The following is a 19,282-nucleotide window of genomic DNA, read 5'->3' as shown; positions in this document are numbered from 1 at the left end:
TGCCCGGAGGTCTCTGAGTCTGCTGCTGGGCCAGGCCTTTCTGTGCTCCACCTCCTGGCTTCTTGCTGTTGCCCCCCTGCCTGCCCCTCCTTTATCCTGCTCCTCTTTGGAGAGTGTCAGCAGCTCTGTGAAGTTGCCAGAAGGAAGGCAGAGCCACCACGGCCTGGCTGCTGGCAGGAAGTTTTTATCTGTGCCCCCCCTGTGACCAGCCCAGGACAGTCAGTCACTCCTCTGATAGGAACGGATGACTGGGCTGAGGAGCGGTGGCTCTTTGTCCAAGGGCTGTCCCCAGGCAGGGCTGAACTCTTGTCTCCCCAGGGACCTCACCCCGAGGCTGTTCCTTGTGTCCTTGAGCACCTGCTGGTGGACAGGCCGGTGGCCCAGGCAGGGGTGTGTGTGGGGGCGATGGGGGTAGTGGGGGAGGGCTGGGGATGCTATGGGAGTCATGTCACCAAGGCATCCTACTCAGCGGTCAGAGCTGGTATTTTTAGGGCGGGCGTGGGGGTGTCCCATGAGTCAGGGGCGCTTGGTTAGGTCTCCACCCACAGTGGAGGAGGCTTACGCCACTCTCGGCTGGCCAGCAGACCATGATCTTGGTCAGCTTCATCTCTGTGGTCTGAGGAACCCTGGTCTTGCCACAGCCCCACTTCTGCCTCTGGGGTGTAGTCCCCCCAATCCCAGTCTCTGGGAAGAGGAACAGGGGTCTGAAGATGGCAGGATTAACTTTTAGAAAATGCAAAGGAATCTTTCAGACGCAGAGAGTAACATGCAGACACTTGGGAGAGCCACCATTCAGCTTAAGAAATAACATATTCTGTTCATTTGAAATTTCTCCCTGATCATCTCCTTCCCCACTCTTCCAGAAGTAACAAGGGTTCTAAATTTAGAGTTTTTTCTCTTGTATTTCTCTATAGTTTTATGGATATTATAAATATATACATCCCTAAACAATATTTAATATTGTTTTATATGTTTTAAGATGTTACTTAAATGTTTCCAGCTGTGTTCTTCTGCAGCTTGCTTGTTTTGCTTTTTATTATGTTTGAGAGATTCATTTTTGTTTGGATCTCTAGCTCTGGCCTATTTGTTTTTCACAACTGTATAGTATTAATAGGGGCTTTGCTAGCACCTCAGTGGTGCAGAATCTGCCTGTCAGACAGGAGATGTGGATTTGATCCCTGGGTTGGGAAGATAGCCAGGAGAGGGAAATGGCGCCCCACTCCATCATTCTCGCCTGAACAGTCTCATGGACAGAGGAGCCTCGAAGACTAGAGTCCATGGGATCACAAAGAGTCGGACACGACTTAGTGCCTGAACAGCATAGTACTAACATTTGCTGGTATGAAATGGCCCCGGTGTCTTCATTCATTTTCTTCTTCGTTAGCTTACTTCCAGTCTTCACTGTTGAAACAGGGCATCTGTGGCTTTTATCTGGTTGGTGGTCCCTGGTAGCTGTTCTCTTCCCAGCCACTGTGGCCCCTGTTGGGTTAGCACTTCAAGGTCTACAGGGAGTTCTGCGGATCTGTCCTTGCAGCATTTCCTTGGGGAGAGGAAACCAGGAAAGTGAGGTCTGCTCAGGGTCACTTGGTGAGGGAGTGGAACCAGGATCTGAGCCCTGGTTTCCCAGAAACCCTCTTTTCACCGTATTTGGTATGAGGGGAATTCTCAAAAGTTGTCATCTTCCCCGATGGAGAAAAGTTACAGGGTTGGAGAAAGCCTTTGTTGGGCATTTTGGGCACAAGTACACAGGAGGACAGTTGAGTCTCCCTTCCCTTTAGGTCCAGGGTTAGCCTAGTGCCCTTTGACCCTATAGCTGATAGGCGAGGGGCTCCTCCTGGGTCAAGAGTGCCAGCTGCTGGGTTGGGGGGTGGGTGGGTGGGGAAGCCAGGCTTCTAGGCACGGCGGTAGGTGCACCAGTGGATCCCAGGAGCTGTGAGGAGGCGAAGGCTCACAGGCTGGAGTTGCTTGGGCTGCCTTCTCAGCCCTTCTTAGGGGGCTGTTGGCAGTGGTGAGTACAGGCTGGGGACTGATGATCAAGAGGGGGACATTCTGCTTGGTCCTTGGGAACTGGGCCACCTTGAGCCCAGCTCTGCACCCGTCTGGGCTTGGCTTCCTCTCCAGCAAAGCAGGTATAAGGCCCCATGTGAGGGCCCACGGGTAGTGGATGGGAAGCTTCACCTTTGTTCCCACACCAAAGTCTGGTGCTTTTCTTCCCACCTTTGTTGCCTCCGACCCAGCCTTGACCTTCCTGAAGGTAGATCCTTTCTGGAAGGTTCCAGGTTGAAACAATCTACAGTTACCAACTCTCCATTTGCCAAATTCCTTGACTAGAAAACTCGACCCTGGACTTTACCTCTTGATTTTTTTTTTTTTAACATTTTGTTCACTGCTTTTTAAGTCTTTATATGATAACTAGTCATCTACATTTTTTTCTCTATTAATTTCACTTTGGTCAAATATTTCCCAGAATGAAATTAGAGTACAGGAATTTCCTACATATATGTAAATTATTTATCATGAAACAATATACATCACAGACTGTTAGAATAGAGAAAGACCGTAGAAATATTGATTTTACTAATGAATAAGTTCTTTGGTTCAGGTGATGAAGTCCCTTCTGATTTGTGAACTAGTCCCTATAACCTGTCTGTGCATAGGAGGCAGATTCATAATAAGGAGGCTCTCATCCCTGCCCTCTGCCAACCAGCCTCATTTGGTGCCAGAACAATCGCCCTTATTGTTCTGACTTTGTCAAGCAACTTAAAAACAAAGTGAACTCTCCCTTCAGAAGAGTTACAAAATAACATGTGCTCACTGGAGAAAAAAAACTCCAAAAACTCAAGGGATGCTAAAGGTATAAAGTAGAAAATGAAAGTTGTCTTTTTTTCTCCATCTTCTCTTCTACCTGTTTTTTAAAAATCAATTTAAAAAATAGAACAGGCTAGATTTCTCTTGGAAAGAGTTAAAAAATCTAAGTTTTAAAATAAAGGCCTCCTTTGATTCCAGTCCCCTAGCCCAAGTCCTTCTCTAGAGCTGACTACTAGCGGTGGTTTGGTGTGTATCTTTCCAGGCCTTTTCTTATGCATATGTAAGATTTTATAGTATGTGTATATGTTTATGCACACATACAGGGCTTCCCTTGGTGGCTGAAATGGTGAAGCTCTCTGGCTGCAATGTGGGAGACGTGATTTTGATCTCTGGGTCGGGAAGATCCCCTGGAGAAGGGAATAGCTACACCCCCGCTCCATTATTCTTGCCTGGGAAATCCCATAGACAGAGGAGCCTGGTGGGCTACAGTCCATGGGTTTGCAAAGAGTCGGACACAACTGAGCAACTAACACTAACACACACACACACACGCATACACTCGCACACATAGTTGTGTGTGTATGAATGTGTGTAACAGGATAAATAATATCTCATTATACATCAATGCTTTGCCTTTTTCCTTAACAGTATTTTATGGGCACCTTTCTGTCATTGCAAAGCAGTCTGCCCATTCTTTTCGATGTCCGTGTGCTCTTCCATTGACTGAATGCACCACAGTTTATTAAACTGGCCCCCTCTTGATGAACATTCAGGACATTTTTGCTTTTGGAAGCTGTGTGTCAGTGTGCAGCTTTGTCCAGTCTCTGTGCAGTGAGACAGAGATTCTAGCTTCTTAAATAGGTGGTCACTGAATGACTTACCTCTGGCCCTTTGAATAATTGAAACTTCCTCAAGCATACTTTTTTATAAGATAACTTTCATGTCAGCCATACAAACCTGATTTTTTTAAAATTAATTTTTATTGAAGTATAGTTGCTTTACCGAACCTGATTGTTGACGTAATTGAGAAAGGACATTCTTTACCGTGGGTGACCCAGGTATAAGAAAAGCAAGTGTCCACACAGCTACATCAGTAGAAACATAACACCTAAAAGGTGGGGGTGAAAGTTCCTCTGTTTGGTCAGGCAAGCCACATCTGGAGTGTTGTCCATTTTCAAGGTCAGATACAGATAGGGTGGGAGTGGAGGGGACGGGGTGGGGAGGGGTCCAGAAGCCTGTCCCTGTGAACAGTGCAGGGAACAAGGGCTAGTCTGCTTCTTGAGTGCTGCAGGTTCCGAATCTGCTCAGGGCTGAGATGGAGAAGAGGGGCATCTTGTTCCTTATTCTCAGGGACCCCAGAGGGCAGAGCAGGGGCAGTGCAACCAGAGCTTGGAGTAGCTTCACTGCAGTTAGTGCTGGCTGCCCGGGGGTGCTCCTGGGGGAGGAAGTTGGTCTGGGTCACTAAAGATGGTCAACCAGAGTCCCCTGGCTCCCCTGGGGACTGGATAAGCATGGGTCTGAATCTCCCCTGAGCTTCCTTTCAACCTGAGACTCTGAGCCCTGGTGACTACTGGCAGTCCAGGGCAGACCGACAGCTGACCTCATGCAAGGTGAGTGACACATAGAGGCAGCGGCTGGGAACCTGGGGCGTTTCAGGCAGTGGAACAACAGGACTGGTGTCCTCCCCCTGAGCTTCAGCCTGTGCCTCTCCGCCAGCGCAGGCCAGTGGAAAGGGCACTGGTGTGGAGTCTGATAGAATGAGGCTGGGTTCTTCGTTCTGCCACCAACCAGCTGTGTTTCCTCAGGCAAGTGACTTGACTTGTCTGAGTCTGCCTCCTCGTCTGAAAAATAGAGATGATGCCATCCAGCCAAGAGGATTGGTTTCCTTGCTGGAAAATAGGGATAAGAATGTTCATCTCTGTGTGGTAAGAGGAAAATGCGGGAATACTGTGCCTAATGACGCAGTGCAGTGCCTGGCTTATGGGAGCACAGGGCTGTCAGGGCCCATCCCAGCTTTAGTTAGATGCTCCTTGGTCCTCTTATGCAGAGTTTTCAGCCAACTAATGGCCCGGTCCTCCCCACTGTGCCTGGGCTGGTAGTGTAGAGCTTGGATCTTGGAGGCTAAGTAGGGCCAGTGGGGCTCTCTCTCTGGGTGAATCAGTGGTGTGGGGAGGAAGGACGTGGGAGATGCCAGCTGTGCTTGAGAGACGTGACACTCAGGCTGACCTGGAACCTGGATGCAGACCAGGGAGGAGGGCAGGACCCGGGGAAGGGCTGCAGACATCATTTGGGGGTTTCCAACTGCTCTTGGGAAGGCGACACACCCCTGAGAGCACTGCAGGAGGGTTCATGAGGCAGGACAGCCACTTGGGCGTTGGGAGGGATGGGAGCTAGGGTGTACGTGCTCAGTCATGCCCTACTCTTTGCAACCCCATGGACTGTAACCCATCAGGCTCCTCTGTCCATGGGATTTTCCAGGCAAGAATACTGAAATGGGTTGCCGTTTCCTACTCCAGGGATCGAATCCCTGTCTCCTGCATCTCCTGCACTGACAGGTGGATTCTTTACCACAGAACCACCTGGGAAGGTTCTGAGCTGGGGAGAGTAGCCTTTTTAAGATCAGAAGATTTTAGAAATGGATGGCAATATATTGCAAGTTCTGGAATGTTAGAACTAGAAAAGGCCTTAAAAATTGTCTAGTCTGCCCCCTTATATTGTATTATTGCTATCATCAACAACCCCTCCTTTTAGAAAACTGAGGCCAGGTGATGGAAAATGTTTGCCATGGTGTATCTAGACTAGAGGGCTTCCCTGGTGGGTCAGTGGTAAAGAATCTGCCTGCCAATGCAGGAGACGTGGGTTTGATCCCTGGGTCGGGAAGATCCGTCGGAGGAGGAAATGACAACCCACTCCAGTATTCTTGCCTGGGAAATCCCATGGACAGAGGAGCCTGGCGGGCTATAGTCCATGGGGTCACAAAGAGTCAGACATGACTTAGTGACTACAACAACAGCCTCCGCTAGATCCCATGATTCCTGAGCCCCGCCCATTCCTCATATTACACTCTGCCTGTAGCCTCTTTCTTACTGAATTGTTTGGAAAGACTGATTACATCTTAGGCTTCTCACTAGTGAGATGCTGGGGTGGGCTCCTTGGGTACACACTGTCTAAGGTAGGTGCAGTGTCTCTGCTGACAGTCATCAGAGGACTCGGCCCGCTCTCTGATGGATGGAACTGAAGCCACAGTTTCCCTGATTGTGAAATGGGTGGAGTGGTCTGGAGGTCATTGTGAGGTGTGGAAGTGGGAAGATTTTTGTTTTAGCTTGCGAGATGTTTCATAATACCTCACTTCCCGTCAGCCCTTGGGGGACTTGCAGGATATTCCCATTTACTGTTGAGGAAATTGAGGCTCAGATGATTCCTGATCTTTCCTGAACGTGGCCTTGGTCCAAAGGCTTCTCATAGCTTCAGTTTCACCAGCTGTGGTGTTGTCCCAGTGTTCCTGCTTACAGTTATTTGCAATCACGAGAACTAAGTGGATGCTACAACCCATCAGCTGGGCTGTTAGGGGCTGCCTCAGCCTTTTGGTAAGAATCTACTAAGTGCCAGGTACTTTGTGAGGTATTATAATTATTATCATTTAGGAAATCTTATTACAAAATGAATACATTTCTTTATTGAATCAAATAGTCAGGAAATAAGTGAGAACTCCCTTCCAGTTGTACACATATTGCTTCATTTAGTTTCTTTAATCCGACATCCATGGTTTCTGTTATTTTTTTCTGTTTTGCGGATGAGGCTCAGAAAAGGTGAGGGGATGGTCAGTGTCACCCAGCTTGCAGGGGTGGGCCAAGCTGGGACCAGGGCAAAGCCCTGGGGCAACGTGTGAGAAGGGTTCCGGCTCAGGGTCTCATCATGCGCTTGGGCTCCCCCTTCTTTGTTGCACCCAGCGTGTCCCATCTGCTTCCGTCTCTGATCCTGCCCTGTTGGGATCCTTTCTTCCTGATCCAGGGCTGGACTATCTTCTGTGTGTGTACGGGGTCCCCTCCTCTTTCTTGCCCTGTGGCTGGCTCGCAAAGTTTGGGTCTCCATGGATCCTTAGGCCAGCATGAAGACATCATGCAGTTTGTCTCTAGTCCAGGCTCCTCTCTCTGTGCCTATGAGGGAGTTGAGGTACACAGAATGGACAGCTTGCCCATGGCCGACAGAGTGTGCAGTAGAGCAGATGCCAGGACTTACGACTTTCTGTCCTTGCCTTCTTTCTGGAGACCCTTCCCTTCGCCACACTGTCCCCCACACCCACCAGCTTCCGTGGCAGCCCCTGCCGTTCCCTGGGGAGGTTGCTTGTGGCCTCTGTGTCCTCCCAGTTCCCAGTGCCAGAGACCTACTCAGGCTGTCCTCCCTGGGCTAGCGAGAACTTCACTTCCCCCAGAGACACAGGGTCTGGCTGGCCTCAGGATGCAGCCAGTGCCCAGTGGCATTAGATCAGGGTAAGCCCCCAAGTGGGCCTCAGTTTCCTTACCTGTGGAACAGATGTCAGCCCTGCCTCCTTCCCGCGGCTCTTGTGACAATCCAGTGGAAAAAGATGCTTGAGGAATCGTAGCGATTTTGCAAATGTTACTAACTAAGCAAATTCATATCATTTGGGAACCCTGGGAGCCCCTACTCCCAGCAGCAGCACACAGCTAATTGAAAGACAGCCTCTAATGGGCTGAAGTGTCTCAGTGCAGAGGCTCCATTTGAATCTAGCCTTTTTCAACCTTCGTCTTGGGTGGAGGTTGCGATCTGGGCCCACGCCCCCCCACCTCTCCTCACCGCACCCCTCACCCCGACTCCTTCCCATCCTCCCATCCCTACCCTCCGACCCCTACCCACCCCTCCCTCCTCACCCCACCTCCATCCCCCCAGCTGCTGTCTTCTCCTTCTCCTCTTCTGGCTCCTTCAGTTTCAACAGCATCATCTCTATCTTTACACTCTGTGGTCACTGCCTGATTTGCCATCTGTCTGGGCCCAAACCAGGCCTTTCTGGTTCCAGTGAGTGCCCCCAGGTTTTTCAGGGTGGGCTGTGGGGACCCCCCTCAACCTTAAACCAGGATCTTGTTTTGGGAGAAGGTCTGAGGTGCCTGTATCTTCACCCACAGCTGTTTCTGTTTTTGCACAGTGGGTTGGTGTCTCCTGCTGGTGGGTCACCTGATCTGTAGCTGCTAGACCCAGGCCCAGGTGGACACAGAGTCCATGCTGGACTTGGCAAGAACCCAGAGAGGGGGCTCTGCAGTGCAGTGAGTGAGTGCAGGAGCAGAAATGGAGATGGGGCAGTGGCAGACTAGAGGGAGAGCAGGGGCCCTTCTAGCTCCACCCTGACATTGTGTGTGACCTTGGTCTTCATGCTCCGGGGCCTGCCTGCTGCCCTCACACCCTGAGTAAGGGTCAAATGAGCTCGTGTCCCCAGATGCCTAGGCGCTGAGCTCCAGTACTGCCCCAAGCGAGGCATGGGGGTGGGGTCAGCGCCTCCTTTCCCCTGTCCACACCCATCCCTCTGTCTGTGATGGAGAGAAATGTACCATCAGCATGGAAGACAGGATGATGACGCAGGCCCTCATTCCAGGAGCCTTGGGGCGCCTGGTAATGGACTTGGCCTCATTGTCCTTGGAAATTCCTGTCCAGCTCTGTCATCCTGGGAATGAGTCCCCTCTCTAGGAAAGATCTCAGAACCACACAGACCAGGAGCAGAGTTCCCATCTGCCCAGAAGTCATCCTGAAACTGCCGCTGACCATCTGGGCATGAGGTCAGCGGGATCTGGAAATTCCCTGTTCCCCTGTTTGTGTTTCTTGCCTCCAGAAGTCCAAGCCATCCTTTGGGTAGCTCTTCTGGTCTCCAGAGAGGACTTTCTCATAGTAAGCTATTTGGTCTGGGCTCCCTCTGCCCACAGCCTGTACTCTCCCCCTGCCCCCAGCTCTGCCCACCCAGGCTGGAGTCGAGAGAATAGCCTGCCTGCCCCTCAGCTGCTTCCCCTGAGCCCCCTTCCCTGGAGGCTCCCCAGTGCTGAGGGAGAGCATGCATGGTTTGGAGAATGGGAAGGTGGGGTTTCAACTCCTGGGTCCTGCATCCTGCTCTGTTGCTTGGTGTGACCTCTGGGCATCTCCAAGGGAGCTTAGTTGCGCCAGGCTCAATTCTAGAAGTGTATGGCTGTCCCGGTGTCTCTGGTCAGTGGGTCACAGTTAGGCTCTCAGGATGTTTGCACATGGCTTCTCAGGAAGCAGGCATAGGATCAAGGGCTCCTCTGGTCCTTTCCGTCTCTCTGATCTAATTAGGGATTTCCTGGGGCTCTGTTTTGGACCACTCTGATGACACCTTGGTAGACCAGATGTACTCGGCACCTGCTCCCCTGGAGCTTCTAATCTATTGGGCAAGCCAGATGTGGAGTAAAGATATTCCCAAATTATCACATGTTGTCAACTGTGAGTTCCATGTAGGGTGAGTATGGAGTGGTGAGCAGGAACCCAGACGCCTGCTGTCACTTATCACCAGAGGTGCTTAGGGTTCCTTTCGGGTCTCAGTCTTTCCGTCTGTGGACTCCATGCAGCTGTCAGTCACCTCTCGCTTTCCAAGTGCCAGGCCTGCACTGGCACCGCAGATGAGGAGAGCATGCTCGCCTCCAGGAGATTTTCGTCAGATACATAAAGATTTACCCCAGTCATACATATCCCATTCTGGGCATAAGGGCCTGCTGGAGAGGCACACAGGAGAAAGGGGAGCGCAGAGGTAGGAACCCCCCAATATCTACCAATGTTTGGAGCTCCTTACTCCATACCAGCCACTGCCCGGTGCCTCACCCACACTGCCTTCTAACTCAGTGAACACTTCAGAGCTTTCTTTGCTCTGCTGTGTAATGTTGATCTTTTGAGTTAAAAATAAGTCCCCCATAAGCTGGTGACTTCTGTGTTGGGTGTGTGGGCAGCTGTCCTGTGCCCCTGGGGCTCAGTGAGGGTGTGGGTGGCTTGCAAGTGTGTGTTTCTCTTGGCAGTCTTTGGGGGACAGGGGTCTCACTCAGCAGAACTTTTTCTTTCTGGCTTATGGCATCCCAGGGTAATGGGGACCCTGTGGCCAAAATCCTCGTTATCTCTTGTGCTATAGGGCAAGGGAAACAGCCCAGAGTGACTGGATAGATAGCCCCACGTTATCTTGCAAACAGGCTTGAACTTGCCTGTTGCCCCTCTGGCCTGAGTCTTGTTGGAGCTGTGTGAGGATAGCAGGCGATCGACTCAGCTTTCCCAGGTGGACCTGGATCTGCATCTTGCCTCGCTTGCTGGCTGTGTAATCCTGGCTGAGTTTCCTAACCTCACTGAGCCTCCATTATAAAGTGAGGATAATACTATGTTTTTTCGGGCTGTTGTACAGCTTAACTGAGATAATGCAGCCAAACGATTTAATGCAGTGCTTGGCAAGTAGGTTAATGAATGAGCTATTATTATTAGTCTTTTTTTTTTTTGTACTCTTTTAGCAAAACACTTGTGGGTGCTCAAAGGATCTTTGAGGACTTGTGACTGGAATCATTTTGGCCCTGGCGGTGGTGATCTTGGGAGGGAGGTATCAGGGCTCCAAGTCTTTCTGGAGCCCCTGGTAGTGGAAACCTTTGGAGCTCTTCTGTGGTTGGTAAGCTCTTTGTAGGGCTGGAGGCTGAATCAGTTTTTCAGCCTCAGGGCCTTTGCCCTTACTGTTCTCTCTGCCTGAAATGATATTCCCCCAGATATCTGCATAGCTAGTTCCCTTACCTCCTCTTCAGGTGGGCCCTGAAGGTGAGCCCTCCTTCCCCGTGAGCCCTTTCCTGACACCGTCATTTAAAATTAAGGCCCTGGCAAAAGAAAAAATTATAAATAAAATAAAATAAAATTAACGCCCTACCTCATACTTCCTGCTTAATTTCTGTCCGTAGATATTTCCATTACCCCTAATACTGTGCTCATCTCTCTCATTGTCCATCTTCTTCCACCACTACCATGTAAGCTCCAAAAGGATTTTTCTTTTGGTCTGTTTTGTTTGCTGATAGTTACCTAGCACTAGACTAGCATCCAGCACAGAACAGATGCTCAATCAATAATTGTTGAATGAATGAATGCAAGAAAGAAGCTTCTCTACTAAGTCACAAAAGTTGGAATTCTGAAATCACTTTGCGGGGGGGTTTCAGATGAAATAAAGCCAGTGAAACTGAACAGAGTAATGCAGAGTACTTGCTGCGCAAGCAGATGGTGCTTTGATGGAAAGTACATCTGTTCATTAGAACTGGAAGGAGGAGGGTAACAGTGTCAATTCGTATATTAAATATTAGTCAGGGGGCTTTCTTTTTCTTCTTTCTTTTAGAAAAGCTAGTGTACATATAAATGGAACTTCGGATTGGATGACTTGCTTATCCCTTTGGGCACAACATTTCACTTTAAAAATCACTGATTTAGTGTAAGACTTTCATTTCCCCTCCGCAGGGAGGGGAAGGGACTGCCCACGATCCCACAGTGAGTTAATAGTTAGACTGTTTATTCATTCGATAAGTGTTTGCTGGACATTCCCATCAGAGCTAATACCCTGCTGGGCACTGGGGATGCAATGATTCAGGGTCCTGCTTCTTCCGGACCCCATCAGTAGGACATGAAGCTCATGTGTTTTGACTCCCAGGCCAATGCTTTTTCTTATACTCCACATTGCACCTCACAGTTGACTGCTGTTCCAAATGAACTGGTGGTGCAGCAAGGCTGCTAAAAGAAACTGATGGTGTTCTTAGGTCACACGAATAGAGGCAGAGGGTCCAGATCAAAGGAAGTGACTGTCCTGCCCTGCGGTACCCCGGGCAGACCAGCCTGTGGCGCTGTGTTCTCTTCTGGGCTCTGGGGACTGCCTTCCAGGGCTTTGATTGTCTAGGACGCTTCAGTGGCTCGGCCAGCCCCCTGACCTACTGCTGTTGTCCTTCCAGCCAGGCGGGTACCACGGCAGGGGCTGAGCCACCCTCATGGAAGGGAGAGGACCATACCGGATCTACGACCCTGGGGGCGGCGTGCCTCTGGGAGAGGCGTCCTCAGCTTTTGAGCGCCTAGTGGAGGAGAATTCCCGACTGAAGGAAAAAATGCAAGGGATAAAGATGTTAGGTAAAGCAGACCCTGCCCTCTCCCTGCAGAGCTCCTCCCTCAGCCTGCAGTGCTGACTGGCGCATGCTTCTGCCCAGGCCCCCTCTCTCCCTCCCGTCCCAGCATGGGCTCCTGCCTTACAGCTGTGTCTCTGTGCACTCCTCTAGCAAGGTGGCAGTCTTCCCTGCGTCCCCAGCACCCCAGCACCCTGATGACCAGACTCAGAACACTGTGAGGGACTGAGAAGGAGGAGTGGGGTGGCAGAGAGGGAGCCGGCAGGCTCAGTTGGCAGACATGGGGAATAGCCATGTATAGGCCATCTACCAGAAGCACCAAAAATGGGGAGAACTGGCATCACCAGGGCAACCACGGTCCAGTCCCTAAGTGTTAGAGCAGGGAGTCTGGCTTGGCTTGAAGCAGGGCAGGAGGAGACCCCTTGATTCCTGGCTCTCACCCAAGCTGTCACCACTGCCCAGGACCAGCCCACTTCTCTCCACATGGCTGACTGGTCCCCATCTGTCAGCACCCAGCTCAGATGCTGACTGTTCCTCCATGCGAGGTGTTCCCCATGCAGAGGGGACCCTTTCCTCCAGATTCCTAAAGCTCTTCCTTCACCTCACTGCCCTCTTCTCTGGCCTTGGGCTTTGGGAGTTCAGTATAGCTCCCAGTTCCCAAATGCTTTCTCCCTGCTTGGCAGATCTCTCCTAGGAATGGCAGATTGGCGAAGGAGGGGTGGTGTTTCCCTGTCTCCACTTACATAAGAAGGCAAACAAGGCCCAGAGGGGTGGCGGGTGGTTGATGTTATGGAAGGTCTCCTCTCTTCAGGGAGCCCCTGACTGCAGTCTGTAGGCTGTGGGTAGCCCCCCTTGGGACCATGATGGTGGGCCTGAAAGAGCCCCTGGCTTTGTGGAGTCCTCAGTCAGGTGTGGCAGGAATGGGGCAGGAAGAAGGTGCTGGAGGTCAGAAGTTTGTTCCAGATTCCCCTCTGCTCCTTTCCCCCTGGTTGCAGGGCCTCTTCCTTACCAGGCTGTTTCTGGCCGTGAGCTGGAATGATATCTGTCCCACTGAGCCCACGAGGTGATGCAGGGAGTGAAGCCCAGGACCTGGAGCACCAAACCCAGGCAGAAGCAGGCATAGGGGATCAGGGTGGGAGAGCTGGCATGCTTAACTGAGTAATTCTGCTCCTCCTTCGCCCGTTGTCTCCCCAGGGGAACTTTTGGAAGAGTCCCAGATGGAAGCGTCCAGGCTGCGGCAGAAGGCAGAGGAGCTGGTCAAGGACAGTGAGCCACTGCCACCACCGTCTCCCTCTTTGGCCTCCTTCGATGACCTGGCTGAGCTCGCAGGTACGAGGGGAGCCCGGGCGGTCCTCTGCCCATACCCTCACTCTCTAGGCCCTTAACCGAGGACTCCCTTCTGAGTCAGAAATCGACCTCTCCTTCCTTTATCTTTAGGCTGCAGGCTGTCCTCCCAATCATTTTCTGGCTACAGCATCCCCCAGAAGGTCAGATTTGGAAAGGACCTCAAAATAATCTTGTCCAAAAATGGCTGGTGACTCAGCAGTCCTAAGACCCTGGCAGACATTAGAAATGGATTGCAACAATCTGCTCCTTCCAGGATGTGGGCTCAGGATCTTTATCAATATAACTTACTCAGCGCATATTTGATGAGCAGTTACTATATGCCAGGCATCATGCTCCAGGCAACACGTTCAGGTCACTAGAGTTGGCATCTGAGTCAGAAGCTTTCTGGTCTACCTTGCCCCGCTTCCATTTTACAGGTGGGGAGGCTGAGGCAGAGCTGGATTTGCCTCTCGGCCTGCAGCAGCGCCTTTCAGATGTCAGGTCCACAGACCACCTATTAAGGGAAAGTGCCGACTGTGACTTAGGGTTAAAATCCTGTGTGTGATCATGTGCATTCCTCTGGCATGTCTCTACATCCAGGGCAAGGTCTGAAACTAGGGAAGAAAACGACTCAGATGGTTCCTGCTGTAGCCCAACCTGCGGCCTCAGCCCAGGCCAGTATGCCAACCTTCCATTCGGCTGCTGGTGACGTTTACTGAATGGACACATGGAGGAGATGATGATCTCAGAGTCTGCTGTGCTGCAGGCAGCGGGCATTGCCAGCTTCCACTTGTCCATTCAGTAGTATTTTCTTTTTTAAAAAAATTATGAAAGTATGATAACACATTCACAGGAGACTAGGAAAATACAAAACAAGTTTCCCTATAATTCTACTATATTCAGTAGTATTTTCTGAGTCCTGGATGGATGCCAGGCTCACCTCAGGAAGGAACCATGCAGCTATCCTCAAGGGGCTCCCTGGGGCAAGAGCCCCAGGAATTTAGGGAGGGAGAGCTCAGTTCTGCAGTTGCCAGCAGGATCAATGAACCTTTCTGTGTCTGTTTTCTTACCTTTAAAATGGGGATACAAAGCTGTCTTAAGAATTGGCCAGGACAGTAAATATAAAAACACTTTGTTAATTATAAATTGTCATCCGTGTCATTATTGAGGTAGGTCCAAAGTAGCAAGGAACAATGATCACCTTGGGATTTTCCCAGTGAGAGCAGGGAAGATGGTCTCTGCCCAGGTTCTGCCCTGTTGTTCCAGGGCCGTCATCCTGGGACCACCTCCCATTTCCCCAGACTCGTGGAAGGAACTCTAAGAACTCTCCGTGCCAAGGCCATTCTTAAGGGGGTGGCATCTGGGCTTTTCCTCTTTCTGCTTCTCACACACATTTTCTTAATGCTCCAGGAAAAGACACAGCTGTCCCAGAAACCCCTGCTGACCCGGCACACCCAAGCGACAAGCCAGAGCCAGTCCCCAAACCTCCATCCAGTGTAAGTTGTATTTGGAGTCATGACAGAAAGTTGCCTGGATCTCAAGTTCCCACTGGCAGAATAGGAAGAGGGATGTTTGGGGTCAGGAAACTTCTGACTTGCTGGGTAATATTGGCGAGTTGATTTCTCTGGGGCCTTGGTTTCCTCATTTGCAAATGAAGGTCAGAGTTCAGTCTGACCAGGAAAACCCTGATATGCGCAAGGAGTTCTTCCCGTCTGCCAGGTTGTGTAATGTTAAGCATGTATCGACTGCCCAGTGCTTGGAAAGTAGGCAGATGTGACAGGCAGCTCACCTTCTCAACAGGGGCTCCCAAACTGTCTTCTGCAGATTTGCCTTGAGAAGGTCGACTTGGTATCCTAGGACTGGAAGGGACTCAGGGTGGTCATATCATTTAGAGTCTCCATCCCACAGATGAGATTCAAGAAGAATGTTTTCTGAGGTCATATAGGACAGCTGAGAAAGAGTAGAGGGGAAAGGGAAACTTTCTGGGGCAGTGCCAAGGCCTAGAAAGTTGGAGGCCAGGGGGCTCAGCAGAAGCTGAGCACAGAGATCCCTCGATCCCTGCCCTTTCCTGGGACAAGGGAAGGCTGAATTAACCTTTGTTCAACCAGGTTCAGCAGCAATCCCAGAGCCAGTTGTTGGTCCAGCGGCCCATCGATTGGTTGCGCAACCAGTATCTGCTCCTTGGAGTGACTGGGAGACATGGCAAAGTCTGGAGTTCTGGTTCACCCTAGATTTGTGTGTGTCCTGAAAAAGTCTCTCTAAGTTTGCCAGTTTCTCACTGAGACTTACCCCAGATCAGTCCACTCGCCTGGGATCTGTGGGACTGGGTTGGCAAGGCAGGTACAGGACCGCTGTGGCCGCGGCCACACTGACTGCTGCCTGTGTTTCCCAGATGACCAGTCGGAGACTCCCAGGTCTGGGACATGGCTCAGGTGCCATCATAGGGATGTTGGATTTGTGGTCCTTGAAATGCAGTCCTACTTTTACATTTATTAGTGAGAGGCCCTCACTAATTAGTTTCCTCCTCTGTCCAATGGGCATATAACCTTCTGACCACTCACACAGGTTGCTTGGAGAAAAAATGGAGTTCATGAAAACATTTTATTTTTATTCTTTTTTTGGCTGTGCTGCACAGCATGTGGGATGTTAGTTCCCAAGAACCTGTGCCCCCTGCACAGAGTCCTGACCACTGGACCCCCAGGGAAGTCCTCATGAAAACACTTTATAAGTGCAAGGCCATTAAAAAAAATAAGATCGTAAAATGCTAAGTACCTTGAAGGTCAGCTAGCCCAGTATCCCTGTTTCACAGATGAGGAAACTGGCCACGGAGGATGTGACCTCGAGTCACACAGTGGGCTGCCCAGCAGACTTGTTGGGATTTATTCCTGCTTCGTGGTTTGTGAGCTCAGCCTGGGCTGGCTCCTCCCACATGGAGGGGCTGCCCAGAGGACTTGGACGTAAGAAGGGATTTTTGTCCCTCCATTCTCTGCCTCCTCCATACTCTCAGCTATAGGGTCCATAGAGGAGGGGTGAGGGGTTTTCTCCCAGGCATCCCCTGACTCCCTTTTTCTGCACAGAACACCTCCTCTGAATTTGAAGTGGTCCCTGCCGAGGGACCTTCACCGGAGAGCAGCGGCCGCACCAGAAATACGATGGTGAGTGGACGGCTGGTCCCTGGGCACATCCCGCATCTCCTCTCTGTTTCAGTCACCTGGCCCCTGGTGAGAGGCACAGGACGCGCTCACATCCCCTGGGCACCTCGGAGTCACTTGGGATAGGCTCGAGGGGCCAGCGCTGGGGGGTGTTTCTCGCTCACATATGCAAATCCGTGACTGGTGACTTCCCCGTGGGCCACACGAGTACCAGCCATTGTGAAAGTCCAGGCACATTGCCAGCCCCGCTGCCTCCGCCAAGCGCTCAGCACCTCTGCACACTATGACTCAGCCTTTGGGCCTGTGGGCTTGTAACCCGAGTAGAGTAGAAAGGGTCAGAGGAACCCAGAGCAGCTTGAGGCAGGGGATTGGCATTTTGTGCAGGCTCTTGGGTCCCCCCCGGGCTCCCCTTTGGGGCATGTAGGTAGGAGGTTAAACCTTGCGCTCACACACACACAAGCATACACAGTCCACCAGCTCTGAGGTGTCTACCTGGTCCCCACTTTACCCTCCGTTGCTGCCTTTATTGCAACTATGTCGCCCTGCTCTCTCTTAAAATGGCAGACTTACTGGAGAACCATTGAGGAAGGCATGGTACATTCTTCAGAAATCTTCCACTTCTTACCCTCTCCTCCTTCTCCCTCCCTCCTCCCTTGGAGATTTTTTTTTATTGTTATACAGGCAGCAGGTCATCTAACCCTTCACTGATGTCTTGTTTTCCACTGCCTTATTTGGGGCACGAATGTTGCCCTTTAAAGTGAAAGGCTTTGGGAAGTGGGAACTGGGGAGTGGAGGGAAGTGAGGCAGAAACTGCTGGTTCCCATTACAAACCTTGGAGGACAATGTGACTTTTTAAGCTATGAGCAGTTGATTAAAATGTTAAAATTTCAAGTTAAATGCCGAAAAATACATTAACGTATAAAAATTGAAAATGTTGAATCAGCAAGGCAAGATACAAAAAGGTTGCTCTTTGGTTCACTGATCATCTCTCGTGTGTGTCAGTCCCCGGGGTGAGGTCTCCATCAGGCTGCCACACAGCTTACACTAGCGAGGCTTTGGGGACACAGGGCAGCTCTGGGTATCGGGAAGGTTCTATGTTTCATCCCCTGGGAATGTCAGCCCCTGGTCCTGTTGTGTCCCTGAGGGTTCTAAGAAGCTGGCCAAGGAGGCACGATTCCCCCGCACCCCACCCCGCCCCCTACTGCCTGCTCTGAAAGCATTTCACTCTATGACCCTGAACTTCATCTCATCAGTAGGTTCATCCTTCGCCCCACCGAGAGCTTAGTCTGTGCCGAGCAAAGACAAGACAGCCTCCCTGTCCTCTGGGAGCTTGCAGGCTAGTTGGAGAGGTCTGAGATGACACAGGTCACCAGCTGTAAAAAGAGTACCATTGGCCGCCTCAGACCCTGTGTGGAAAGAGGCAGTGCGGGGATGAAGGCAGAATTGAAGCAGCAGCAGCCCCTGTTAGAATGAGGTGCTGACAGTATCAGGGAGCCATTCACTGGACACCGTGCTGTGGCCCTCAGGGCATTTCCACTGCTGCAGAGTTCAGACGAGGGAAGTCGCCGCAGATGGAGCATCGGGAAGCCCAAGGTCTGGCCCTGGCTCTGCCACTGACTCATGGGGCAACTTTGGGCAGCCTTCTTCTCCCCACACTTTGGTTTCTAGACCCGAACCTTGAGGCTTCATGTAGCTCTGACGTCCTGTGATTTGCATCAGTGTGATGGAGGGCTTGCTAGAGCCGCTCACAGGCGGGCAGGACCTGGAAGGATGAACAGAGGGGACACCAGGGGAATGAAGGCTGAGGAGATGTGGGACCTAGGGGCTCCGGCAGGGGAAGGTGGGCACTCAGGTGCCTGGCTGGGGAGCTGGGGGCTTAAGGCAGTCAGCTGTCAGGTACCCTTGCGGATCCTTGGACATGGTGTTGGCATAGCTAAGGCACTGTCTGTATTCTAGACAGAGGCGAGAGAGAGAGTGACAGGTTCTGAGACTGGACTGTCTTGCCCATGGTTTGCTTTCTGTCTTAGTTCTCTACTAGACTGGGTATCTTTGAACTATATAGAGCTATGATTCTTTCTTTTTTAAATTAATTAATTGTTTTTGGCCGTGCTGGGTCTTCATGGCTGCGCACAGGCTTTCTCTAGTTGTGGTTAGCAGGAACTAGGCGCTGGTTGTGGTGCACAGACTTCTTACTGCTGTAGCTTCTCGTTGCAGTGCATGGCTCCCAGCACGCAGTCTTCAATAGATGCGGCTCATGGGTTCCAGAGCGCGGGCTCAGTAGCCGTGGAACATGGATTTAGTTGCCCTGCAGCATATGGGATCTTCCCAGACCAGGGACCAAACCTGAGTCCTCTGAATTGGCAGACAGACTCTTAACCACTGGACCACCAGGGAAGTTCTAGAACTATGCTTCTTAGTGTGTTTTGAGTCTCGGGTCCTTTGAGAAGTTGGTGAATGCTTGGACCATTCCCCAGAAGACCCTGGTACAGACATGATGGACAGCTGCGATGTCTGCTGGCCGAGCCTTGCTGAGTGGCAGCAGCAGTGCTGTGGACAGAGTGATTTTGTTCCCTGGGCTTGCCGCTTTCATTCGTCAGTCAGTTCACCTGCAGGGAACCTTCTGGGGCGGAAGGGAAGAAAGGGGGTGTGTGCGTGCAGGAGATGAGGATTCTGAGGCCCACATAAACACATGACTGACCCAGAGGCCCTCGGTGAGGCCCGGAGTGTGGGAGGAAGGCGGCTCCATTACTGGTGAGACAGCCAGTGGCCCGGGAGTCCTGGGGCCTGCCCTGTGAGTCAGCCCCAGACAGGGAACCTGGGTAACTGGAGAATTTCCCCAGGCTGAGCTGGGATCAGAGGGGGAAACTG

The 19,282-nt window shown here is 51.3% G+C and overlaps 1 protein-coding gene across 7 annotated transcripts in view; it reads left to right on the top strand.

The window, feature by feature from the left end:
- Positions 1 to 19,282, top strand: part of TNIP1 (TNFAIP3 interacting protein 1) — a 50,991-nt gene that overhangs the window by 9,905 nt on the left and 21,804 nt on the right. For 3 of the 7 annotated variants that reach the window (XM_042250994.1, XM_027970418.2, XM_027970421.3), the window contains exons 2-5: positions 11,772 to 11,943; positions 13,131 to 13,265; positions 14,673 to 14,758; positions 16,340 to 16,417. In XM_042250994.1, coding sequence (XP_042106928.1) covers positions 11,808 to 11,943; positions 13,131 to 13,265; positions 14,673 to 14,758; positions 16,340 to 16,417 — 435 coding nt within the window. In that variant the 5' untranslated portion in view covers positions 11,772 to 11,807. The remainder of the gene's footprint in view (positions 1 to 11,771; positions 11,944 to 13,130; positions 13,266 to 14,672; positions 14,759 to 16,339; positions 16,418 to 19,282) is intronic. The other 4 variants (XM_042250995.1, XM_027970420.2, XM_042250996.1 and 1 more) reach the window with 2 other exon arrangements.

This window comes from Ovis aries, chromosome 5 (genome assembly GCF_016772045.2).
Source record: "Ovis aries strain OAR_USU_Benz2616 breed Rambouillet chromosome 5, ARS-UI_Ramb_v3.0, whole genome shotgun sequence".
Classification (NCBI taxonomy): Eukaryota; Metazoa; Chordata; class Mammalia; order Artiodactyla; family Bovidae; genus Ovis; species Ovis aries.
This window is presented reverse-complemented; position numbering and strand designations above follow the sequence as displayed.